This window comes from Buteo buteo, chromosome 21, assembly GCF_964188355.1.
Source record: "Buteo buteo chromosome 21, bButBut1.hap1.1, whole genome shotgun sequence".
Lineage (NCBI taxonomy): Eukaryota > Metazoa > Chordata > Aves > Accipitriformes > Accipitridae > Buteo > Buteo buteo.
In genome coordinates this window covers 2,297,222-2,323,781 of record NC_134191.1, presented here as the reverse complement: position 1 = coordinate 2,323,781, position 26,560 = coordinate 2,297,222, and the positions used below count along the sequence as shown (strand labels likewise).

Sequence of the window (26,560 nt, the reverse complement as noted above, 5' to 3'; positions counted from 1 at the left end):
AGTGCAAAGTTGTTAGTGTGTCTTCATGTTGTTCTACTTTAAAATGAAATTTCTGCATGCACAGCAGGAGCTTGATCAAAGTCTACCACAGAGGCAACTGGAGGATCATAGAAGGGTATGTACAGCAGTCAAGCACGTTCAGAACTAATCCTCTATCTTTTCCTTTTAAACAGTGAAGCGTAAGTCGTGTAAGAAGCTTCTGTGGTTAACTGCTTGCTGTCGGGAAATGTAAAATGATCAGCCATGCTTACAAAATGGGGTGCTGGAGCACCTTCTCTTGTACTAAATGGAAGGGGCAAGTGCTTGGCTGCTCTGAATTAAACCTCAGATCCTGGTCTAGTCTGTTCACACTTTCAAAGCCCTCCCCTTTGGTGATGATCGCACAAGTATGAAGTGACATTTATCAGTGCTTGTGGAGTTTGCCTGCTTTGGCCACACCTTCCCCTTCGTAAACAGCCAAGCTGCAAAATCAACATCGTTAATACATTTCTCGATTTCTTACTGCTCTTGTAGCTGGGAACAGAATAGCAGCAACTTGTAACTGCTTCACTCTTAGATATTGTTAAAGATTCTCTGTTTTAAAGATTATACCAGGGTTTTGAGATCACTTTAACTGAGTTGTGTGTTGCCTCTTGCTTTACTGATACATGTACAATAGTGATTGCATACTACTTACTGTTAGTTTACCTTGATGGTGAATGCAGATGAAACTGAATGCTGTTGGTTTTTTTATCTAGGTAGCATATTTGATTTTTCTTATTGCCGCCAAACATCTGATATTTGTTTGCATACTGTACGCATCAAAGTGGTGCACAACAGTAACATGATGGTTAAAGAACTGTTCCGGAGCCAAGCATTGCAGCTGAATTAATTATAACATTTCTTAAATGCCACTTATTTTTTCTCCCCTCTACTTTGATCGCATACTCATATATTTGTTGGCTAACACAGTGGATTTGAATAATTTTGTAGGAAACGAAGTTTTTATTCCCAGTTAGAATTCAAAATGCTAGTGAATGCTGATTGCCAAACCTTGGAAACCATGAATCAGCATGCTTTCAGACTAGAAACAACAAATGCTTGATACGTGTTCCCTCTTGTATTTTCTGGTTACTTGTCCCATTTTGAATACACTACTCCTATAGACAGCAGAGGGGCTGCAGGTCTGTCCTCAGAGCAGCAGCTCCCAGTGAGGTCTCTCCCCTCACCCCAACTATTTTGACTATGGAATAGAAGTTGCCTTCTGCTCCACAGTGGACCAGAAGGAAAGTCTAGAGACAACTCCAGGAGCTTTAGTTACCCTCCTGAATTCAGGAGGAGGTGGAGTTTACTGAACGGTAGTTCTTGGGGTTGGATGTGTGGTGTTAGCTTTGTAGTAAGTAGTAGAAATTACTGTTTTTAAATGCCAGTTGATATAACGACTGCCAGTTAGTTTAACAGAAGAGGAAAAAGGTAATGTGAGAACTCCATTGTAACTTGATTTTTGGCATAGGGCTTGCATGGGTATCAAGTTGCCTTTCTAATCAGTACACGTGTAGAAGGAAGATGTAGTTAAGGGGGTTTTTTGTCTGGCTTGGCCTTGTTCTGTCATGTAGCCTTCCTTACCTGCCAGACTGAGAACAGAAATATGGTTAAAGCACTACATCATGTACTAAACACTCTCATGTTGCTGCCAGTCAGAGTAGTTCCTCTGGGATAAGAATTTGCTTGAGCTTTTCAACTGAGTCTCTTGCCTCTCCTACATGTTCACTATTTGGCCCAAGCGGTGATAGGAAGCGTATGCCCCTTGGAAAAGTGCTCATCATCTTCTACTGTTGCTTCCAAAGTCACTTGCCTTTTTTTTCTTTTTTGGGGGACTTTGGAAGCAGCTGGTTGGCAAGCTCTCTTTGTGTTTATTTTACATCTTGTCTCCCTGCTGCTTCCCCCGTCCCCATCTGATTCTGTAAAATGCAGCTCCTGGGCTGCAGCTTTCACACTAATAATCTATAGGAACAATTTTTAATCTGCTAAATTGTATTGACAAGAAGCAGACAGTGGGAGCCCTGACAGGAGCACCAGCCTTGCAGGGAGGGCAGCGATCCCTGACCAGCTGCAGGCAGGTGTTGGGCTTCTCTGTTTGGAAGTCATGTCTGAAATTTGGTAAAGGACTGTTAATTTCCAGACAGGTTTTTGTCTTGCCAGTGCATTGGGGTATAAGGATTTCTACCCTATAAGCTACCTTTTGTGACTGCCAACTTTGTATCAAAAGCAGCGTGGCTGTGGCAGTGCTGGAGTTTTGTATGAGCCAATTAATGCACATTTACATTGTTCCTTTTATTTATTTGTGTTTAAAGGGCCTCTTGTGAAAGTTTAAAAAGTAAGGTTTCACTTGCATGACAGCTAATGTTATTAAACCTTGTAGTTAATAACATTTTGAATCTATAGTCAGACAACTGATTTCATTTTAAGTGCAAAAGAAAATCAGTGTCAAGCACTTGCTTTGTGAATGGAGGTGAAGATAATTTAGTTCATCCTGACAGATTTTTAATATGACGTTATTCTTGGCTAGATCGATATTTTGTTTGTTTTGTTTTGTTTTTTGGAATCCCCAGAAAACCCTCTTTCTCCCCTCTCTCAAACACTGTCTCAGGCTGGTACTGCTGTCACCACAGCACGCCACCGTTAGCAGAGCAGTAGCTCCCAGGTAAAATAATCACCCGTTTTCCTTTTTGCACAAAGACCTTACAAAAATCTGTTAATCCAACTGCGGTGTTTGCGTGTCTGCCCGTTGCCAGCAGCGCCGCCAGCTTTTGGGCGGCTCTCTGAATTCCTGGGAATTCCTGTAAAGACTGAAGTGGGAGCAGCGCAGGGTCCGCAGGTTAATGTTCGACCTGGGAGGTGTTTTGGTCTCCGCTGACGGCAGCGGTGCGTGCTCCGCGGGGATGTGCCGGCAGCTCCCGGGGCTGCGGGACCGGGATGTCGGGGTTATCTGAGGACCGGTGCCCCGCGGTGTCCGTGGGCTCATGTGCTGGGATGCTGACTGCTGGCGTGACCGGCCGGCTTGGGCGGCTGCCAGCAGGGACACGGGGAACAAAGAGCCGGGATGCAGCAGGGGATCGCTCGGGTTTCCGCTCGGGCGGCTGACAGCGTTAGATTGCATCGCTTGCTGATGGAGGGGAGGCAAGAGAGCGTCCCTGTAACGTTGGTGAAATGGCAAAATAGGTTTGGGAAGATGGGATTGCTCACTCACAAAGCCATTTCTAATGTTACTCCTTCTCTAATCCTCTTCTTCGTTTTGTGTTGGTGCTGTAGAGATGCAAGTTTTTTACATTTAAGATTGAGGCAATAGATCTTAATTTAAAAAAAAAGAAAAAGTCTTTGAGAATAAAATCTGTCTAGAAAGCTTTACACAAAAACTGAACTGTAGCTGTTTCTGGTGCTGGGAACCCATAATCTTACTTAAGCCCCATGAGAACCCCCCCTCTCCCGGTGTCCCAGCCTGCCCGAGCACACTGGGAGATGCTCAGTGGTTTTTTCCAAATCTCCAGGGTTTCGGTTCCCCCTCCCTCACTTACAAGTAGGCTAACGATAACACCAGTCCCCTTGCTGCTGAATATTAGTAGTTTGTTTATTCATTAAGCTCACATCATGATTTCGTTATCCTCTTTGAATCAAGGGTGAGGCACTCAGGCAAGTTTTGGTCAACCGTTACTATGGCAATGTGAGACCGGCGGGACGGCGCGAGAGCCTCACCACCTTCGGCAATGGCCCCTTGTCTGCCGGAGGCACCAGCAAAGCCGGGGCAGGAGGTAGGACCCGCTCCTGCTCATCAGCGGTTCGTGTGATCTGCCCTGCCAGATACTGTGTGTCTGTGTCTGCCTGACAAATCCATATCTTACAGGTGAAACAGGGGTTTTTTTCCCCCTGCTGTTCTGTTCTGTGATATCCCCAAAAAGAAGAAACTATCCATATGGATAGGGAAGAAGTCCTGCTTGCAGGTCACTCCTGGCTTTAGAAACTCCAACACATTTTAACTCTCCTTGAGGGATTCTGTTTTAGGCTGAGCGGAGCACCGCTCTCCTGTCTCTAATCGTGTCAACTGCTTTTTCCTCATGCGGCTGAGAGCACTGTTCTTTTTATCCTGAGTGCATTTGAGAAAGTACTTTAAATTGAGCAGCCAGAGCTTTCTATACTTTCCAGAGACTGTCTTGGGTTGGCTTGAATTTTGTGACTTTGCTTTGAATGGATGTACTTAGAAAACCTGATCCATTTAATATTTGCAATAATAGTTTGGAAATGTGCTTATAAGGATGTCAGATTATTAACCATACCTGAAACAAAAACATTTCATTGTATTACAGAGAGATTGCGGGGTAGGATGAGCAAAAATTTGGTTTGAAGTCAGTTATAAAGTGCAGTTTATTTAATTTGAGACCATTGCTAAAAAAGTCAGTAATGTCAAGCATGTTTTGTCAAAATAGAGTTCAGTGGGTTTTGCCTCTTCAAAATAAAGACAGTGGATAATCCTGTTGAAAGGAGGCCTGATCAGAAACAAACAAACAAAAAACCCAAAAAAACCCTATTTCCCCTGTATTTTCTGAAGTTGATATGTATTTCATTAGTCCTCGCGTTGTGCTGCCTGCTGCCATACTCTTCTACTTTCTAGAGCCTTTTGCTTCAGTCCTCGTTCTTCCTGCCACTTCCACAAATTCTCGCTTGCTTCTCTTGTTTGGTCTGTTTATCCATGAAGTTCACGGTTCTGTAATTGCACGGAAGTGTAGCGTTGGCTTTGCCGTCCTCTGGAATTTGTTTTGCCTTTTTTTCCATCCCCTTGCTGGTCCTGCAGAGCCTTTCTTTGTATACCTGAATCCACGCTGTTTGCAGAATCCTCTTCCAATACAGCAGCCGTCTCTCCACTTTCTGCTGCTAATGAGGGCAGCAGTGGCAATAACCATTTCCCATTGCCAGCCCAGGCTGTCCTCCCTCAGGACACCACCTCCTGCAGACTCGCGCACGTTAAAGCCATGTTAAGTACCCATCTTATAGCATGCCTGATCTCTGCTTTAAGTTACAAACTCTTCCTTGCAGAAATGCTAGGGGCCGAGTTCATCACTGTTAATAAACGTGTGCGCACCGTTCAGGATAGGTTAATAATTTAAACCAGACGAGAGGTGCCATCACCGTAGGGTGGCGGCATTTGAATCTCAGCCTGTTTCTCGTGATCGCCTTTATAGGAGGAAGCTCTGGATCGAGTTCAATGAGCCGAGGTGAGATGAGTTTGGCAGATGTCCAGTGTCATCTGGATAAAGAAGGTGCATCCAACCTGGTCATAGATCTCATCATGAATGCCACCAGTGACAGAGTCTTCCATGAGAGCATCCTGCTAGCCATTGCCCTGCTGGAAGGTGGGAACACTACAATACAGGTAGGGAAATGGAAAACTTCAAGCTTATAACTAAAACATGTTGGCAAGGGAAATGTTTTTATGAAATCCAGGAAACTTGAGGAGGTTAAGGAGATGGGAGGGGAAATGACTAAATGATCTTTGACTTGTAATTAAGAAAAATATCAGTGTCTACCATGCAAAAGTTAACTTAAGAAATGTTTGCATGGGCACTAGGTCATTGAGGTATTTCCCAGGGCAATATAGAGGAATGTATAACAAAACAGCCTTGTAGTGTGAGTTAATGTAACTACTTCTATGAGTAAGTTCAAGCAACTGCAACATGCTCAGGGACTTTTACAACTAGTTGTTAGATTTCAGACTGAAATTTAAAATAACAGTAAACTCCAGACCACCACTGTCCTCCTGTGATCTTGCTGTCTTTCGTTTCTGTGTTTTAAATAAGGATTTTGTTTCCCTAAAGGAGAATTGTGCCTGGTATAGATTTTAATGAACATAACACCAACTAGCTTGTATGGTATTCTTCCAAACAGAAAGTAAAACCTTATTGCAGAAAAATATGCATACAAAGATTATTGAATATGTTATATTTTATTCTTTTGACTTTGCATGTGTTCTGTTTGCAAACAGTCCCTTTCTGTCTTGGACAATGGGCTTTATGTGTAGCTATTCCAGAGAGTGTTACCCCTTTCCTACCCTGCTGCAATGCGTTTCACACATCTGAACAAAACAATTGGTGATTTGTTTAAGAAGGCAAATTTTGCAGATTGTTCCTTTCACTTGGAGAAATGATACATCCAAATGTTTGATATACATACAGATTTAGGCTTATAATTGGATGCCATTTGTGCTGCATCCTAATTAGGAACATTTATTTAGGTACTTAAAGATAAAACATGCTAGCATTTTCAGAAGAGCTTGGGCAAAGAGAACTAAAAAAATCTTAGATGTGTGGCACACTGTTCCCAGTATAGTGTTACCACTCCCCAGTCTTTTCTTTTTCTGCCCTGAAAACCAAACTACCGAAAGACGCAGTCTGTCTCTGGTGTGGCTGCCGCAGCCGAGAGCCACCGCACTTAAGCGTTACTCTTAACTAGACCTCCATGGCAACTTCTGGGAGAAATGTTTGACCGGACTGAGGGCAGCACTCCACGTTGTGCTTAATCGAACCTCAGTGCGGGCTGTTGCCAAAATGGCCCGTCCTGTTCTGGTCAGCTCTGCTGGTCCCCTCTTCGTACGGCTCGTGCAGCTGAGCGGTGAGTTGAATTAAGTGGCTGATGTGATGGAAAACCAGCCTGCCAGTGAAAATGGATTTGGTCCCATAGAAGTGGCTGGCTCAAACCTGACCAGAGATGTGCTAAAGAGCAGCTCTATCTTCTGGGCAGCAGTATGTGGTAAGATTTGATTAAGTGTAACGTGGGGCTGAATCCTGGCTAGTTGTAATTGGTCATTACGGTTAAAACATGCACTAGATCTATACAGCAGCACCTCTTGTGTTCACGCAAACTTCTCTTGAGAGGAGAGGGAACATTTTTGGCCTCCTTCATGCTGTCTCTGTAATCAGTACCCTCCTTTTTCCACTGTGTATATGCTTTAGAGTGAAGCTTTTTTGCAAAAGACAAAGTGGGAATTGAGCGTTTAAATGTCACCTTAAACTGCAATGACAGGATTCACATTCCTTGGGGAGAGTCACTCCTTTAAATTTCCTGCTCTTCTCCAATGTAAAGGAAGCTGAGCTTTCATCTTTCTAGCTCTCAGGGAGCCTCAGGTAACCTCACGCTGTCATGCTGGAAGGAAAAACAAATTCTGCACCAGCGTGACGTGGAGAAATCCTTTGCTTGTGCTGGAGCCCAGAACTAATGGACTGAGTCGAGTCACTTCCCGCTGTGTGCGAATCAGTGTTGGAAGCAGATTCCTTAGCTCGTCTGGTCAAAACAAACAGGGAAATCTGCAATCAATCTCCAAAGACACTTTTTTCACCAAAAAGGGAGATTCTTTAGTTTGCATTTGCTGTCTATAACTGGGAGCCAGGAGTCTGTAAAGTAACTATGCGGTTAGGAATGAGCTGCTGGCATAGGATGCTTGCAGCAAATGGGGCAATGCTTTCACATCCCGCCCGCCTTACGGTCCTGGCAGTTTCCTTTGCACTCTTGCCTTTATACATGTTACTTCCGCAAACCAGAGTAACTATTTTCCGTCCTTTCCCACTCAGGAATAAGTGCTTTGTGGTTGTCTTTACCTTTAGAAAATGTTCTGGGCAGCCAGCAGTTACTCGGTGCGTGTGCGCGTACGTGCGCTAATGCAGCAGCGAAGGGCTGGGAGGGGGCTCTGGTGTAGTCTGCTTTTAAGTACAGAATGTTTTAGGAACCAAATGACTTGTGATGCCTACAGCTAATGCTGTGAGCTCTGAGGTCTTGGACACACCCAGGAGCTCTTACTCATGCATGCAAAGCACAGATGAGACTTTATTGAAAATAGCCTATGGAGCAGTTGTAATGCAGATATTCTGTGCTATAGCAATCCAGTGGCCTGATAGCAAAAGGGAAAAAAAGAAGGTTTATCAGTGCACAAAGGTGTTCCCTGACTTACCTCTGTATTGGTTAATCTCCTGGTGCTAGGGAGTGAGTTTGCTGATGCCTTGCTTTACTTGCACGGGCTCTAGCGCAGAGCCCATGGGGACTACTACAGTGTCAGTCAAGAACAGCACATATTCAGCGCTCTGATCTTTCAGTAGTATTTTAGTCATGAAAGCCAAGTAAGTAAAACTTTAATGGAAAAAAAACACCAACCACAAAGCTTAACTTCTGGGAGAACAGCTAGCTCCACGCTGGTGAATCAAAGCGAAGGTGGAGGCTTGCTCTTTAGTAAAATCACGATTTCAGGTCTGTATCTCCCGGGGTAATTGCTGAACGGTGTCCAAGTTAAGCTGGTGTCCTGAGACGGTAAATTCACGTAACCAAGCTTTTCTTTCTTCGCGTTGAAAGAATAGCTTATCTGCTCCCCCAGAAAATACAGAAGGCTCTGGGTGCAGCCCCGCTGTTCAGGAGCACTGCCAGTACGGGAGAGCTGCACAGGGTACTCGCTAGTCTGCACAGCTTCACGTCCAACAGGTTTTATAGAGCAGTCTTCCACTACAGTACAGTAAAGATTTATTGAGTGCAGCAATGAGATGGTCTCCTACTTAGTAAGATTTCATTTTTACAAAATACACTGCAAAATTTGTCTGCTTAAGGAAACTAGATGCACTTAGGAAAATGAACCCAATACTTCCCGTGGTCTTTTATCCTGATTTTTCTCTAATCTATGTCCTTTGGGTAAGGTTTGCAGATTAAGTAGGTAGGTCTTTACAACCTCTGCAACCTGCAGAGTGGATTTTCTGAAGTTCTACGGCAGTTTCCAGTAACTGCCAGTGGAAGAGTCATCTTCAGTCTCTGGACTAATAACTGTGTTCATTTTGCATCAGATACATTTGTCATTACGAAAGTTGGCATAGCCTAATCAGACAGCTTTGTCTTTGAGGTCTAACACAGTTTATCTTCATTTCACAATTTTTCTGGTTATTATTAATGGGTCTTGATCTATAGTATTCTGAACAAGTTTATTCTGTGCTTGGTCTGAATAATTTTTACTGACCTTAAATTGCTTGTATCTACAGGCCTTTGAGAATAGGAAACTGGTGAGATAGGGACAGGTTATGTAAAAAGGCTTTTTGGCAGCAAAGCCAGCAATGTGTCACCCCTGCATGGCATTTTCTTAACTCCAGGTTTTCACACGGGAAATGAATTCGGCCTGAAGTTAAGCAAAAGGGTTGTACTGACACACAGGAACTTGCACATGATGATTGTAATATGGTTAATAATGGGAGTTCCCAGGTAACTCCCATGAGCTTCAGTGGGAGAAGAGATCCCCATGATGTTGGGAAGGGATAACTGGAATAGGTGTAACTGTTTCATTAGATACATGCAGGGCCAATATTATGGCTAGGCAAAGTAGGTGGTTGCCAACTCTAGCAGAAAAGCAAATCTAGAAATGTTCCTTATTATAATTGGCAGGAGTGATTTCTATTACATTGTTAAGAAAATGAATGTGGGGGAGAAGCAGGACAAGAAAAAATGCTCCTGGTTTACCTGTAGGAAAGAGGCTAAGCTGGTAGCGTATGGCACATTGAATCCCGTGCTACTCTGTGTTTTGCTACAGGGGTGAACATGGATGTGATAAATTAACTGCTCCGGGAGAAAGACAGACGTCTTTGCCCACTTAAAGCTCTCTGGATGGAAAGTCTTCTGGGTTATTTTTAGGTTTTAGAATTCACTTAGAAATGCTGTCAGGTTCTTTGTTAACAGAGACGGTGATGAAAGCGTCGAAGCTGTGTCCGGTAGCGCGTCGCTCCCACTCAGCAGGAGCTCTGGTTTTCCGTGGGAAGCCTGCCCTCATTTGTGAGGAGACAGAAGCAGAGGTGGAACCGCAGGGTCAAAACCGGACAACAAATTAACTTGACAAATGCTGCAGCTCACTGAACTGAAAATTACATAAACCCCTTTATTAATTTATATAACCCTCAGCATCCACCTCGAGAGAGCTGGCGTCAGCGGTTCTGCACAGAGCAGCCCTGGGGCAGGGGGGGATGCCCAGCCGGCCCCGCGCTCTCCTCCGAAATGGCGAGGGGCGAGCATGCCCTGCATCTGGGATGCTGCCTGCCGGCGCGTGGTACCCGTCCCCCCGGGGCGCTGGCGTGGGCTCGCTTTGCCGGAGCTTGCGTGGCAGGTGCTGTTCCTCGTGGGCACGCTCCACGCGGAGCTGCGTCTCCTTCGGAAGAGATGAAAGCTTGGTCCGTTCCCTGCACGCTCTGCAACGCGGCGAGTTCTCCTCCGTTAAAGCAACCCTGGCAAATGAATGACAGCGGAGGAAATTGCTGAGGACTTCTCCTGTAACGCTTGTCTCTCATCTGCTAAATAAAAATTACATGCGCCGTTACTCTGCCTCACCTCCGTAGCGTTTCGGGTTTCCTTGGTCGGTGGAAGTTAATGGCAAGTAAAGTCCCTTACATAACTGCCTCTCCATGGAGACTTGGGTTGCTGCTCGTTTAATTAGGGATCTTCTCAAAAGTTAGATTGCGTGACAAATTACCCACACGCACATGTGTTGGTATTTTCAGCGAGGGAAGGTAAAATGCAGTTGATGACATTAGTTTAGTTTCAGGCATTTTTTAACCGCTACCGCTTCAAAGTGTGGTGGTACCTTCTTTCCCCCTTCATCTGCAGTTCTTCCCAAGGTGGGCTGCAAACACGGAGGATGAGGTGATGGGAGTCAGCATCCAAGGAAAAGGTGATTGTTTTTCAGGAAGGAAGTGGGATTTGCTCCCAGCTTTAAGACATCTGAAGACAGTCACTGCTCCTGCACCAAGGATGATGATGGGATCTGCTCTACAGCCCTCCTTCCCCTAGCAGCTGAGTATGGGATGCAGATGAGGGGCCATCACGACTCGAGGTGGCACCAAGGAGCCCACGTTGGTGACCGGAGAGTTGTGCCTCCATCACCGCATGGCAAGAGCGAACCAGTGTGCTGAGCCAAGGAAGGTTTGGAGCTCACCATACATGTGTGAGGCTCCTTTCAGATGCGACTGTACAAAAAGCTGTGCAGCTTCAAGTTGCTTTAACTTCCAGAGCTCTTCAGTTCAGCCTGCAAAGAGGAGCCGTGTGTTTGTGTGCCCTCCTTTGAGTGCTCGTTAGGGTTAGGGCCTGTGGCCGCGTGGTGCTGTGCTGCCCGTTGCAGAAGTACCATGGGGGACTCCGAACAAGCGGGATACCAGAAATCACAGCAGCCAGCTCTTCATTAGTCTGGTTTAGTAGGAAATACTGGTTTGGGTAAAAAGCTGGACTAACACAACTCTCCCATCTCCAGCTCTGTTTTGCACCATACACGGACCTGGACTTAGTCAACGCTTCTCCTTGTCCATCGCCACCAGTAAGAAAACTCCAGTACGGCAAATTGTGGTCTCCTTTGCTGAACTCGGTGCCTCAGACTGTCCAAAGATGATGGATAATTATTAAATAATTGCAGAATTGATGCACGAAAGGAATCGAATCCAGAGCTATCCGACTCTTGTTTGTGTTTCTGGCACACAGGAAAGCCGCGGGACCCAAGTGGACCAGGGTGCGACCGGGGAGGGGGGCTCATGCTGTCACCCTCTGCCGCAGCCCCCCAATTTGAGGGAGCGGTGACTCAGGGACAGGTCTGTGTCTTTTAGCGTGCTGTAGCGTTGGCTGTGAAATACTGTGACAAAAATGGAAGGTTAAGCGACGCTAAAAAGGCCAACAGTGAAATAGCCGGAACCAGCCAGTCAACCCGCTTTATTTTTTTCACTTTCCCTGTTGGCCTAAATGTGTCCTGTCCTATTCAGTTGCCAAAAGACTTAGTTTCTTCTTCTCTCTGACCGCAATTGCCCTTCTAAATTGGGAGAAAAATTTACAAAATATTACAGAAGTATTGGTGGTACAAAACGTAGATTTAGTGACACAATGGTGCTTTAGGGTTTGTGGTTTGGACATTTTAAACCAGATTTACCACTTAAAAAATTTGCAACAGTCACAGATAGCTGCGAGCACACAAAATCATACGTGATGTTAAATGCTTCAGAGGCAAGGATATCTTTGGATCACTAAACTTCTGTAAATAGCACTTGAGAACTTTTGGTCGTTGATTAAAAAATGTGTCTTAAAATTTCTACTGTTTGTTTGTAGCAGGCAGAATTCTTTGATGTAGGATTTTTTACGCTGTTTTAATAATACCTGTTTGGGAAACTAATGCAAAACCAGCAAGCTATCGGCATACATTAAGTAATCACCTATGTCCTTCACCATTTTAATGAGTTTTTCTCAAGTTAAAATACACCATAATTTTTTTTTTTTACATTCTGGTTATGTTACTTCAGAAGATGACATTAAAAAAAAAAAGGTAAATGTTGGTAAGGACGTACATCAACCATCGCATTCAGCTGTGGGCAGCGATCTTATCCTTTTGTGAAATAGAGTCCTCTCCAAAATGAAGCTCGCTGCAGATCCAGACCCTCCTTCACGGCACAGCTACCTTCAAAACAAGGCACAGAACCTGCACTAATAATTAACTCAGCGCTGAGGAAATCTGCGTCCTGATGCTCTGTTGATCCGCAGCACGTGAGGAGACTCAAGATGGCAAGCCCGTAGGAGCACGCTGTCTCTTTCACGTGTATTTGAATGTATTTAGCACAGTGAAGTCTCAACCTCACTTACCTGTTAGATACCACCATGTGAAGAACAAACAAGCCCTACTAATAACAGAGCCAAAAGCTGCGAGCAGTCATTCCCGCAGAGATGATTTCATTTTTGTCGGGCGCAGTAAGATGCAGAGGTGAGATTGAGAAGAGGGTGGATGAGGTGAGATGGTAACGATACCACGCAGTCTTTCGACTTGAGCGGCAGCTGATCCTACTTTGTGAAGTATATTTGGGCCATCAGTGTTCCTGTATCACAGCATCTTTCGGTCTTTGTGCCCAAAGGGTGGTTTTATGTTTAGATTTTGAGGTGCCCATCTGTGTGACTGAGCGACATAGGCAAAAAAAAAAAAGGAGGAGAGATGCTACATCAGGGTCCAGCTGCCTTGCTTGCCCTCCAGTCGTGATAGCCTTGCGTCGTTCATGGTCGTTAGGTACCACAGCCCTCTCGCGTGGCGATCCTCTAGGCGTTCAGGTGTGATCCTGGTCCTGTAAGGAGCGGGGATGTAAACCGCTAATTCTGCCTAGTCCTCTCCGTGGGATCCAGGTCCAATATAAACTTTTAAGATGATCCCTAGCAGGATTGAAGTCCTCCACAAGCAGGCAGAGGCAAGCTATTCAGAAAAACAAGGTCATGCTGCCTTTTTTTTTTTTTTTTTTTTTTTTGGTAAGCACAGGAATCAACAAAGCGATGTTATATAACTTCTATTTATATCCCACTTGCTCACTAGCTGCAGGCATACAAGAGTAGCTGAGAAGGGAATTTAATGAGCTCTCAGGGCTTGCTCACCTTCCAGAGCGGGTAGGAGCCAGCTTGTTTTTTGAAGTGCGTCAGCAAATGAAACTGGTGGTGGGTGGGTGGTTTGGGTAGGTGGACTGACTTGTTGCTATGGTTTTCTTTAATTCCTCTGTCTCTCAAGAAGATCTTACACTTTTTTTTTTTTTTTTTTTTTCTTTTGGGGAGTCTGCAGACTTCCTTGTTTCTCACACCTACACAGAGCTTGCTGGTTCGGTAAGGAAGTGGGATTCATGCTCCTGCCATGCAAGAGCCTTGCACAGATTAACTGAGTGACCCGCCGGGTGCGTGCTCCCACATGTACGCAGGAGGAACTCAAATAAGGCTCCGTGCTGAAAGCAGGTCAGGCCCCCGAGCCTCCCACGCTTTGGAGCCCATCTGCTCCGTCTGCGGGGGGATTTAAACCCCAAACCCCACAGTCATGTTCCTACCTGTCCTTCCCCCAGTGTGCCTTCACCTCCTGGTGATCATCCAGTGTCACTTCACCGTCCCGGCGGGTTTGTGCTGGCTCTGGAAGGGCACAAGGGGACCGTATTTCTGTCAGGCTGCTTCTTACTTTTGTCTTTGTGAAATGACTTTAAATTGCATCAAGATTTGGGACGTTGCAGTAGGAGAACGTGTAGGATATAAGGGCTTCTTCCTGAAGTGAGTGGTGCAGCTCTGCTGCTGCTGCCATTTAAAGCTGGTTGGGAAGGATGAGCGTTGACACGGGTCTGTCTCTGTGCCCTCGTACCCCCCCAAAAAACATCCTCCGTAAGCGGGGGCAGACTCTCCAGCTCAGAGTAGAGCCTTGCAGGATGGCGTGTGGATGCCCATGACAGAGTTTGTCTTATTTGTGGAAAACAGAGCTGGGAAGTCCCCCTTCTGCTTTCAGGACAAAGTTTATTTTACAGTTTGCAAAAAAAATCAGGCAATTGAGGTGTTCTGGCAGATTTTCCTTATGGGTTTATTTCAAACTGTGAAGTATGTTCAGCATGAAATATTTCAGCTGCCATTTCCTTAAGCTATGCAAGACTAATGATATCCATCACTCACGCCCCAGAGTGATGGATCTTTAGCGAGCCAGGATGTATGAAAGATTTCAAGAGAGGGATCAGTGATATTTAAAATAAATAAATGAGGGGGGAGAGAAAGCAAAGTTAGGTCTGAATTTTTTGCAGTGGAAGTATGTTTAGGCACAATGCAAAGAGTTGGCATTTGTACTTAATTCAGCGCTTGTGTTAGAAGTGCAGTTCCCCTTAAAATGTGGCTGCTTTGAAGTAGTCCAGCTATAAGAAACGGTACGGGGGTGGCAAGTTCTTTCCGCAAACATGAAGTAGCACAGAAGTTTTGCATTAGTTCATGCTGGCAGCCTGTCCGGATAACCCAGGCAAGTTAACATCCCCGTAATAATTTCTCTCTAGTGTTGGAATAAAATGTCCTGAACTGAAGCCAGAGAGCTGATCTTTCTCTTGTATCTGGAGGGACTTTCCTCTTTGAAATATCCCTGACTAGCCAAGTTCACGGGGTGTTTGCTGTTCACTGGCGTTAGAGAAATGGGGAGGGAGATGACAGCAGTTTGCTTTAATTTCAGGTGTTTGCTGGGGCTTTGCTTTCCCCTATTTATTGGTAATCAGATATTTGTTTTCCTGGGGAATTCTTCGGGATCTGTTCGGACGGTCTGGCGGGGCTTAATAGCTGTGGTCTGTTGAAACAGCTTTGTGAATTACAGAGGGTGTGGTCCAGAAAATACTCCGTCCTCGGCAGGATGACGGCAATCTCTGTTTGGTTCTGCGGCCAAACGCTTGCCTAAAATCAGGCCACCCTTCTTTCAGGAGGAAGCACGCATCCGAGCAGATGTGTCTTAAACCCAACGCTTGCTAATAGGTTTTAGTTACATTTCTCATAACATGATCGTTCAGACAGTGCATACAGTCCAGCCTGTAATTACCGAGTCTGGGGTGGAAAGCCAAGCTATTCGATGCAAAACAATCAAACGGTTGTTCCTTTTCTTGGTTGGCAAAACAGTTGTGACTTCAGGGCAGATCCAGGTAACGGCGTAGAAGAAGGTGTACCCAGTAAAGGTGACAGCACATAGGCAAAACTGGATAAGCCTTTCAAATGCAAGAGCTAGAAATTAGCTGCCTTCAGCTGATTTTTTTTTTTTTTTCCCCATTTAACAGTCCTACACTGGGCACAGACTCACTCAGCATTAAACTTATTGTGGATTAGTTAAATTGATAGTGGATTAGTTAGCTGCGTCTATACTTTGTACACCTTACACAAAGGTATTAGTGTGCTGCAGTTTATGGCTTCGCTCTCCAAAGGGCAGATGTCAGTTCTGCTGGTTAAAAACCCAGTTTACTACCACGTGCTGGTATGTGAGACACGTTGAGGAGCATTTGTCCATGCCCTGTAGTTATCCTGTCTCTGTATTCCCACTCCCATGAACAGCTGGGTAGTTAGCTGAGCTTCCCTTCCACTCATCGTTGGAAATTACGTATATTTTATGTCACAGGTCTTGGAAGGCAAGGCAGGAAGGGAGAAGAGGTGAAGTGGTAATGCTAGGAAATGTGCCCGTTCTTTGCTGATATTTTTTTTTTAATGTGATTCTACAATCCAGATTGTTAATGATCTGCAATATTTGAGAACATGCCAAAAAATAACCACCACAGAAAAAGATACTAATTCTGAATAAAATGCCAGCAAGCAAAAATAGTATTTTCAGTTTAGCAAAAAAGGTAGGTAAACATTTAACAGTGTATGTAAATAATTTGAAGGGGATAGGATACCAAGTTCCTGGGAATAACTACAGAAGAGACATAAATGTCAAAAAAAAAAATTTAAGTTCAGTGACTGGAAGTTAGTGATATAAAAAGGAGCTTAATCACATGTTTCTAAAAATTATTAACCACTGGAACAGACTACAGACAGACATAGTTTATCATCTTCAATGCCCTCTAAAGAAAGGATGCTTTTCTCAAAAAGATGCATTACTTAAACACAACTTTGGACTCAGTTAATGAGCGAGAGTGAAGGGCTGATGGTGCTCGAGGGTGGGCCAGGCTGTAGCTAATCAATGCACTGCAATTTAAACTTGACCTTTGATTTATTTTCTAGTAAAGTCAATCACTTGGTTTGCAGCTTTTCTTCTGCGACATGTTTTGCGTGGACCAGGGAAATCAAGTCGTAGATGGTAAGGTGATGGTATTTACTTACCATCCCCTTTGGCTCAGAGGCAGTATGCTGGAGGGAACAAAGGTGTAAGGGGGATATTCTGCTGTGCATGAGGTTTCTGGTTGGATTTCTTAAGGAGCAGAGTTGGGTGATGGAGAGGAGAAGGAAGGAGAGGTGATTCCACAGGTTTCCATGGTACCTGGTGTTACTAGTTGTTTTACTCGGTGGTATTTTAATAGACCTCTTTGGATGTCAGCAGAAGGAATCGGTGTGGCTGACTTTGCAGACATGTGATGCCCATGCTGGGTTCTTCTCCTTCCCTCCCCTCGAAACAAATACAGGCTCACCATAACACTTGATGTATCATATGCCTGTAAAAGAAACAGCGTACTGCTGCTTGCCTAGTGCTTCATACCTGCATGGAAATAGTGGACCACAGAAATGTATATATTCTGCAGTCACCTGCAAGACTTTGAACTTGCAAACCTTTATGCGAGAAGGTTTTCCCCTTCTGTTTCTTAACAAAGCTTTTTCCATTGCCCCGAGTTAGTTTTGATTGCATTTGTGTAGGTGGTGGTTGCTCGGTCTTTAAAAACGATTGAGAACTCTTTGCGTGATGTCGTTGCTCATGGTGAGCATAGCTATAATGTTAGAAGCTTGTGCACGTCATCTGTGGATGTTTTTGAGTTTCTTTCATTCTGCGGCTGTGTAATTAATTGCGATCACGTTATCTCTGATATTCTCGCATCAGAGAAGTCTTGGTTCGTTTCATCAGCTGGTTGCTGTGCTCTGGAGATGTATTGCATTTCATTGAGGTGCGTGTACTTGTAAAGCCGTTTGCTGAACCTGGCATTCATAAAACAAATCTCATGATCCTCTGTGTGTCATATGTTGTCTCTTGTTTCACGGCAATGACTCTTAACAGTCATTAATAAAACACAGTTGAAATAAAATAGTTTCATACTGCGCGATTTTAGTGCTCTCAGAGCAGGCAACTGGTCGCCTGCCAGTGTCTCGAGTACGGGATGGAGCTTCCCTCTTCCCTGCCCTTTCAGGTAGCTTTTCCTCTGGTACCTCGTGCCAGGATAGCCAGCTGCAGTCCACATACTGGTACGTTATGGTCACGGTTCCCTGCCCTACAGGAGGTTTTTAGGCGATCGCAAGTCCCAGCTTGGTGGTGGCTAAATCGTCAGGGTCTGTCTGGAGGACGAGGAGACGCTTCTGGGCTCCTCTGCCCGGGGAGGGCAGCCCTCGCTTTTGATGAGAAGACGCTTGGCTTTTGGGTTCGCGGTGGTTTTGTTGGGGCCCCCCAAAGGGACGGTGGGTGTCGAATGCTCCTGTGTCAGCGGTACGTTAAAAGCACTATTCTTCCACAAGGCGTATGAGCGCGGAGGTTTGCTGTTCTCTTCGTTCCAGGCTGCTCTCCTGGCATTTTCAGCATTCTCGCCTGTGGTTGCATGATGTCTGTGTGCAAACCGGGACCCTGGCATACGGTAGTCTAAAATGGCCACTCTATTTCCATTTTAAAAAGGGCGATTTTTTTTTTTCCAGTTTTTGCTTTGAGGCTGTATCTGTAAATAAACTTCGGGATTTCTGTCATAATTATCACCACTGATTACCTGCTCGAGTGCAACTTGCAAGATTGCACCTCTTAAAATACAGTATCTTTTGATAGCTGGCATGTGGTTGATTCATATGTGTGAGGGTGTTAGGCATCCTGACCTAAACTGAAACAATCATTTTGTGACAACCATTGAACGTATGCACAGCACACACAAGAAAGCTTTACTGGAAATGTTCGTTTCATTTGTTTTTTCTCTGAAGTGCAGTGGAAAGTCAGTTAAGAAGCTTGAAAAGACAACAAAAATCAAGCCTGTCAGCAAGTAACAATTACTCGCATAGAAAGTATTTCTTCAGTGTTGTTCATTGAAAAAAAACTTCTTCACCGCTGCTTCATCACAGGGAAACTCCTCCTGTACGGGCTCTTGAGATGTGCGGCCAGGTGACAACCATCGCTCGCCTGAGGAGCAAATCACGTTATTTTTCAGAAAACGGTTACCCTTTCTACAACCGACGGTCTATGCTGCTCTATCTGTTCTGTGAAATATTATTGGTATGCTCGTTGTGTAATACTGTTAGAGTAAAATTTTTAAGATGCAACTTAAATGCAAACTCCTTCTGACTGTACTCGTAGCCACCAAGTAGCAGACTGTGTTTCAAAGGGTTGCCTGTCTAAATAACCCAGCCCTGGGTTTGGTTACTGGTCGGCAGCTCAGGGAAAGCGTGTTAATACATCTCTTAGTTATGACAGTATTCTGTCCACTAGGTCTGGTCAGGTCAAAGAACCAGTTTAGAACAGAAATACCCACCAAAAACTGGATAAGTAAACTGTCATTCAGACAAAGGATGTTTTTATTTGGGCATATTTTATGAGAAAACATTAAAATTCTTGATATAAAGTACTGGATTAGAGAATAATTCTGCAAATACTGTTAAACGAATTGGGCACCCAAATCATCTTGCATCGTGTCACAGGGCCCAGCACAGTTTCTGTTGCAACGACTTTCGGTAGAAGGCATCTCTTGCAGTGTGCTGGCGTGTCTGTTTTATCAGGCTGGTTGGATGGATGTCAGGAGAAGGTACCGGTGTGGCTGGCGCTGCGGTCGTGTGATGCCCGCGCTTGTTTTTTCTGCTTTCCCTCCTCTCTGTTAATCACTAGAAGTAAGAACAAACTCTTAAGAGTTTACCTGAGATGCTCTGGGCAGGTAGAAGGTATTGTAGTGGTGGGAGGGATATCTCATGTGAATATTGACCAGCTTCTTTAAATAGTAGCATTCCTCCTTTGTCTGTAATCAAAGACGCAACTTTATTAGTGTTTCAAAGTCATCCAGCGCTGTTCTGACTGCAGCTGCTTGGGAGTGATCAAAGGCAGGCGTACCAGAGACGGCCTTGTGTGCTCCGCTTCGCAGAAAAGCGGGCAGGATATATTGCTATTCCCATTTTAATTTGTTTTTTCAATAAATCAGGCTTCATTCCTATTCATCATGTAAAGCTGTTGGATCGTGAGCCGCTGCAGAATGCTAACTAATTTCATAATGCTCTGCATAAGGTGACCCACTTACAAGTTCATCCTTCAGTCGTGTTTAAGCTCTGGTCCTGATTTATGTAACAGCATATTGGTTTCATCAAGAATTGTCTGATCACTCACTGTGTTGGCTCCTTTTTGACCTGTACATGATTTGTATTCTCCTCAATTTTAGGGAGAACTTTCTGTCTCCGTGCACATATGGGCAGAAGAACATTAATAAACCTTTGTAAAAGTAGTCAATGCTTTGAGTTTTTCTGTCACTTAAAGATATATTAGAGTAGGGTTTAAAAGGAGTTTTAAGAAGTCTGCTGCAGTCAGGGCAGTGGAAACTTAGCATGAAATGTCCCTCATCACATTGCCCTGTTTGTACATTTTTGGACTGTGATTAACATCGACTATTGCATGTTATGAGTCACAGTCCCTTTGATTTGAGGGTGGGAAGGCAGGACAGTTCTTTTTTCGATGTATTTTGCTCATACTCTTTTGTTTCTGAACTGAGAATCAAATCATAGATAATTCCATTGTCCTTACCTTACCTTTATTCATTGTACTCATCTTAATTCCGTTGATGAGAGAGAAGTGTGCTGCCTAGATGTATTAGGGCTAGTGTGATTTATTGCACTCGCTTTTCTTTAAAAATGTGTTTGGAAGTTGTTAATAAGGGAGTTAACGTAGCTGAGACACTTGGGCTTCCTTAACAATAAAATACGAGTTTCTATTGCTCTAGGCTTTGGTTTACTGAAAGCTAATTAACCTCCCAGTCCTCCAGGATATCATGCAGTGCAGAAAGGTGAAATAATCTGTATTCAAGTCTGTGTATGAAGATATAGATCCTGTTCCATTTTCTCCTAGCATTCGTTCTTCTGCCGACTGACGGAAGATAAGAAATCTGAAAAGTTCTTTAAGGTTTTTTATGATCGCATGAAAGTGGCACAGCAAGAAATCAAGGCTACTGTCACAGTCAATACTAGTGACTTAGGAAATAAAAAGAAAGATGAAGACTCAGACAGAGATGTACCAAGCAGGAAAAGAGGTAATCCCCAGTTGTTCCGTTTCTGAAGTGACAAGGGAGTAAAATGCTGTGTTTTGAACTCATTTCAATTGATGCAATAATGCTCTGATCTCTGATCCCACAGAGCAAAGTTCAGAGATCAGTGGTGCCCTGGCTCAGGATTTCAAGAGCTTCATCCCCTCTTCATCCATTTGTGAGATTGTGCTATTGAAATGATGAAAAGTATTTCTGAGATGAGACTCTGCCGCCTTGTCTATCGTGACAAGCTGCCCAAATCTGATCCGTAGTAATGACCCTGGACTGTGGGTTGTGGTCAGTGCCTTCTCTAACAATAAGTGGAGAAATCCTAATTTTCTTCTATAGCAGGTCCTTTTATCATAACCCCTGATAGTGCTAGATGTGTGTGCCCTAACCAATTAATACCAGAATTCATAACTTTAATGTGGTTCGCATAAAAGGTGCGAAGAGAGTGACATGATACCCTTCTAAACTCGAGACCCTCACATCACACTAAACATACTTACCAAAAGAACTGATGATGAATAGCTGGCCTGCGTGTGAAACTGTAATGGGAAATGTATGAATAGATTTTCTGGTCCCTTTTATTCAGTTTGCCTAAGGAAGATCTGTTCTTGTGTGTTTTAGTGAGAGAGCCTATGACCCAAATTACCGAGGAGGTCCGGGATCAGTTACTGGAGGCCTCTGCAGCTACAAGAAAGGCTTACAACACTTACCGGAGGGAAGCTGATCCTGATGACCATTATTCGGCAGGAGAAGGAGCGCAGTCTGCAGCGGACAAGAGCAAAGATGACCTGGAGATGAGTGCTGTGATCTCAATAATGCAACCCATCCTCCGGTTCTTGCAGCTGCTCTGCGAAAACCACAATCGGGATTTGCAGGTACAGCCTGGTTCCTGAGCAGGCGTGCTCATGTCACCTCGTGCGGTCACTGCCATCGCATCGGTCTGGCTAATCCCATGCCTTTTAAAATTGATACATGACCAACTATTTTCTTCGGCCTTGCAGATAATCCAAAAAAATTATTTTTACCTTGCTGGGCAAATACAGGGAAGTCTAGTTATCCAGTGTTCAGTGGTCTTTTCTATGTATATAAAAGGTGGTGGGGTCAACACCTGATGTGGCTTTTTAAAAGTATATACTCAACGCAAGCGAGCGTTCTGCTGTGAAGTTACTGATCGGCTTTTGGGAGGGGAAGGAAAGGGAAAAAAAAAAGTCATGTAGGAAAATAAAGAGAGCATTGAGACTTTGGTTCCAGCAGCCCTCAAGCATATGTGAAGAGGTTCCAGCGAACAGGTTCTCATGGGTTTTCACGGATCTGTTCATGTGCGTAGAGATGAACACATGGGGATGGTATCAGGAAAGCCTCAGCTGGAGTTGAATCTGGTGAGGGACAGGAAGGGCAACAAGAAGGGTTTCTAGGTTGCATCCACAGCAGGAGACAACTAGGGAGAGCATGGGTCTGCTGCTGAAGGGGTCAGAGGCTCTGGGGATAAAGGACATGGAGAGGGCCAAGGTACTCAGTGCCACCTTCACCTTGCTCTTTACTGGTTAGACTGGTCTTCACAAACCCAAGGTCCCTGAGACCAGAGGGGAGATCTGCAGCGAGGAAGACTTGCCCTTGGTGGAGGAGAACTGGGTTAGGAAACGTTCAAACGATTTGGACGTGCGCAAGCCCACAGCACCTGGTGGGATGCCTCCGGCCCCCTGCGGAGTGCTGGGTCCAGTCTTGGGGTCCCGAGTCCGGCAGGGAGTCTCAAAGAGGACTAAGGGACTGGAGCATCTGACGGGCAAGGAGAGGCAGAGAGAGCTGGGAGAGGTCAGGCTGGAGAGATCCAAAAGGTCCCTGCCGACCTCCGCTGTCCTGGGATGCTCTGTGATGGGTTTGTATTATTTGAAATAGCAAGCCCAGAACTTGTACATTAGTAATCTTATCTAGCGCGTGCCCCCGCAGGAGATAAGATTTTTGCTTACAAATGGACTGCAATTAAGATGATTTTTGTTCAGCGTAACCACTGCTGCTGGATTAGAATTGAATAAAAGCGAGGAGCTAGTGAGACGCGGTACAATGTACTAAATGCCCTCATAAAGGAGGAATAATTGCCGTGATTGCATATTGTTGTACGGCACGCCAGAAGTGTAGGACCCTGCGTGAATGCTTTTCAGACCTGCCAAATCACTTCCGCTGAACTCGAATGCCCTGCTGCTGGCAATATGTGAAATCAAATCTGTATGGTAATGTTCCTGTGCTGTGAACATGGAATTCTTCTAGCGTTTTATAGGTGCCGAGGTTACATACATCAGGGTTTCTCCTAATTTTTTCAAAAAACTATTTGATCTTTGTTTTGTCAAACAATTTTCATGCCGTTAGCGATGTCAGAGACAAGTAGGACGGCAGTTCTATGTGGCAGTAGTCCAAACCGCACGCACATGATCCTTTGCTGCTGCTGTCTTTGGCTAGGCTCTGAAAGCTATAGGAGCAAAACTGAATTCAAGCCAACGCAGAAACTTGGCCTGAGCAGTTCACCATCCTGAACAATTAAATTCCCCAAACAGCAGGTAGTTGCATTCAGCTCTGGGAGAAAAAGGTGTTTTTTAAAAAAAGAAAAGGTCGGAGGAAGAATTTTTCAAATCTAATCCTCTTGCTGCTTGCCTGCCTTGATGCTTGCCTTTCCCCTTCAGCCCTGAAGGGGAGGCAGGAGTGTCTAAAGCCTCAAAGCCTTTGTGTCTTGCAGCTAGCACGTTGTAACTGAACTCCTTATCAATATTGCCAATGGACTCACTGCTTAAAGGAGTAAGACAGACCTAATCTAGAAGCTGTGTGTCTTCCAAAATTGTGTAAGTTAGATTTGAATTAGAAGTGAATAGGGATCATCTGCCCAGCGCAGTTGTAGGTTTGTCAAACTGAGCATTTTACACGCCGTTAGCAATTGAGAGTAGCCTGATGTGCAAAAACAGGAAAATGCAAGTCACGGCTGTAAGAGTCGATACATGTTTTACATGAGGAGGAAGTCTTTGTGAAATGCAATACTGTGCCTTTTGCATCACTCAGTCGTTCCCTTCACAGACAAAGTGGCAGTTTGTTCCGCGTTGCACGCAGGATGCTGTCCCCCTCCAGCTCGCTCTTTGGGTCTGGAGGAGGAGTTGCAATATCTTCCTCAAGTTAATGCAAGGACTGGGACAAATGGATGGATGCTTAAGTATGTTCTGTTACCCACTTCAGGCTGAATGCATCAAATTTTCCTGTGGAGTGCTCTTGATATCTTTGTTTCTCTCTCAGCACGCAGATACTTGGGTGCTCTTATTAAACTTGCATCAGGTCTGACCCTCAATTCTGCACGAGAAAGCAAAGCTGTCACGGCGCTGAATCGCTGTAGCCAGCCTCTTGTCCGGTCTGCTTCGGCTGGGCTACAGCCCCACCAGTTTCCTTAGGAGGTCTTTTCTGTGCCATCTCTTTTCTGAATGAAGGCGTCCCTGTATACTACAGAAGCAGTCACGAGAACCGAAGCTCGTGACAAGCTGAGTGATGCATCCAGGGAATGCTTTCCTGGAAGCAAGAGCTGCGCAGGCTGGAGGAGAGGAGCGGGGATTGCCGGTGGAGCAGGGAGCAGCGCCCTCCCTCCGGAGCTGGTGCCCGGGCAGGTGATACCCAGCAGCCTCCCACGCCACCACAGCCAAGCGTGCAGCTTCAGTGTTACACTTAAAAATCCCATCTTCGTGGGGAAAATAGTACTCCAATTCTTTTTTATTAAGTGCATTATTTCCATGAAATAAAAATATTGCTAGCCAGTCTTGCTCAGAGTAAAGGTCTAAATTGCTAGATTAAACGCTGCTTTTGTGCAAAAAAAGTAATAATTGATGCACTTTTTAACATTGGATTTGACTGTTTCTTATACGCATAATCCCTGGAGACAAAGCCTAAGTAGTAAAGAACAGTAAAGTTCTGCATACTGCAGGGGAATGATTCAATAATTTGGCTAGTGGAGCAGTACTGTTGCATGCAAAGAATGAGCCAGTTTAGCTTGCCATGTTTTAGGCAAGAAGTGTGTGTGAGAATTAACTTTCTAAGACCAAAGAGCAAGCCTATATTCGGTGAAAAATGCCTTGCTTGATTGCTTCTGAAGAAAAATCTGTTCATTTAAAAATATTTCTTTACTAAGACCTTCTTCTTATTTATGTTCTTTCTTTGCGAAGTTTTTCCAATTAGGGATCAGATCTCTGCTAAAACAAAGACTGTCCAAAGAAAACATTTAGACTTTGGGGGGAAATACCCACTTAAATAGTAGAACTATTCGTTCCAAGGATTCTGTGTTCATCCCTGCTTGAGCAAACCAAGCTAGTATTCTGTAAGTAGCCAATTTTATTTTTAGTCATTGTGTTTTCCTTGAAGGGTACTCGGCTTTAGGCTGTGTACTGGGAAGCAAAGTCTCCAACACCCCGACATGCTGTAGAGGCATTAAGAACTGGCTGCAGGTGCTGCCTTTGCAAGTGTAGCCCTATCTGGCCATGTGTCCCAGAAATGGGGAGGACTGGGCTCCCTAAAAATGGATAGCATGAAGTCAGCTAATGTCTCCAGAAGGTTATTCACAAAGGTAGGAGTTGAAAGACCGCCTGACTTTGAGTTCATTTCATCCCATCGGAAAGTATTTCTCTCTCAACTGAGTATATAGAATCCCTAAAGTTAGGCAGTATGAATGCTCTTTTCCCTCTTTTCTCCTCAAGATCCCACAAGCTGCATATTTTTCAAATGTTCTAGCTGAATCTGCAACTCTGTCACTTTTTATTTGGAATGCAGGGTCTTGTGGGTGGCACATTCCTCAGGTTCGTTCCCACTGAAAGCAATAGGATGGCATGTTCGATATTGAAGAGTTGTGTTCCCACTCCGTAGCCTGTGAGATGCTCTGGATGACAGAAAATTAAGAGCTCAATCTATACTGGCTGAGATGGCAACAGACATTTCCTCGGGCAGTTTCTCACGATGCAGTGGGGTCTTGTTTTCTACTATTTTTCCATCCCCTTGTTAGCCATCTAACATTGTCCTTCTGCCCCCTGTGACTCATTCCTCCTCTTTCCTTTGTGTTTATTGACTTTGGATCAAGAAGCTAAGGCTGGTATAAACCTAGCTATAATCAGAATAAATGCCGTACCGCAGCTGGGGAGCATTTTGTTTCATCACTTTCAGTACTATCCATTATCTCTGCTTTTTTACCTGGAGAGAAGGCACAAGCTCCGATTTCTGTAGCGTCAACCTTTCTACGTTTTGACAAGTTAATCAAAAGTCAGGATACTAAATGAGCAATCAGTTGAAATGTGCTGAATCACTGTCACCTTTAGTCAGCATTCATAGACAGCATTTTCCTTTTTTAGCTTAGCCTTCAATTGAATCTGGCAATTTCTCAGTCTGTTTGCCTTAAAAGACTTACTAGTCTGATGCAGGCAGTAGAGGCAATCAGTTAACAGTGCTCCTCTGCAGGCTGGCAGAAAAGACCTTGCTGGTTCCATAGTCCCATGCATCTTGTTCATCTGGTGGGGGGGGGGGTTGCCTTTGAAGTGTTTTGTAACCTGCTAGAATTAGGCTGGACAGACGTTCTCCTGTTGATACTTCAAGGAAAAGAAAGTGGTAGTGGTTATCCATTTTTACAGTGCGCCACTGGGAACATGCTGACAAACAGCATCTGAGTCACTGGGAAATTGTTTTTTGTTAATTGTCCTTCTTTGTTTTGGTTGGGCCAGGGTTTTTTTTCATTCGGAATACAGGAGAGAGGAAACATGCTTAATCCATGCTGATAAACCTGGCATTTCATTAGAGGAGCTGCTCCTAATCAGCAGCTTCAAGCAGGGATTGCAATAATTACGTGG

General features: G+C 44.5%; 1 protein-coding gene across 3 annotated transcripts in view; it reads left to right on the top strand.

Moving 5' to 3' along the window:
• ITPR1 (inositol 1,4,5-trisphosphate receptor type 1) overlaps positions 1–26,560 on the top strand; it is a 180,177-nt gene that overhangs the window by 110,927 nt on the left and 42,690 nt on the right. For 2 of the 3 annotated variants that reach the window (XM_075053126.1, XM_075053125.1), the window contains 4 exons: positions 3,656–3,788; positions 5,214–5,404; positions 20,525–20,705; positions 21,330–21,583. In XM_075053126.1, the coding sequence (XP_074909227.1) occupies positions 3,656–3,788; positions 5,214–5,404; positions 20,525–20,705; positions 21,330–21,583 (759 nt within the window). Of the gene's footprint in view, positions 1–67; positions 116–3,655; positions 3,789–5,213; positions 5,405–20,524; positions 20,706–21,329; positions 21,584–26,560 lie in introns of all 3 variants that reach the window. The other variant, XM_075053124.1, reaches the window with a different exon arrangement.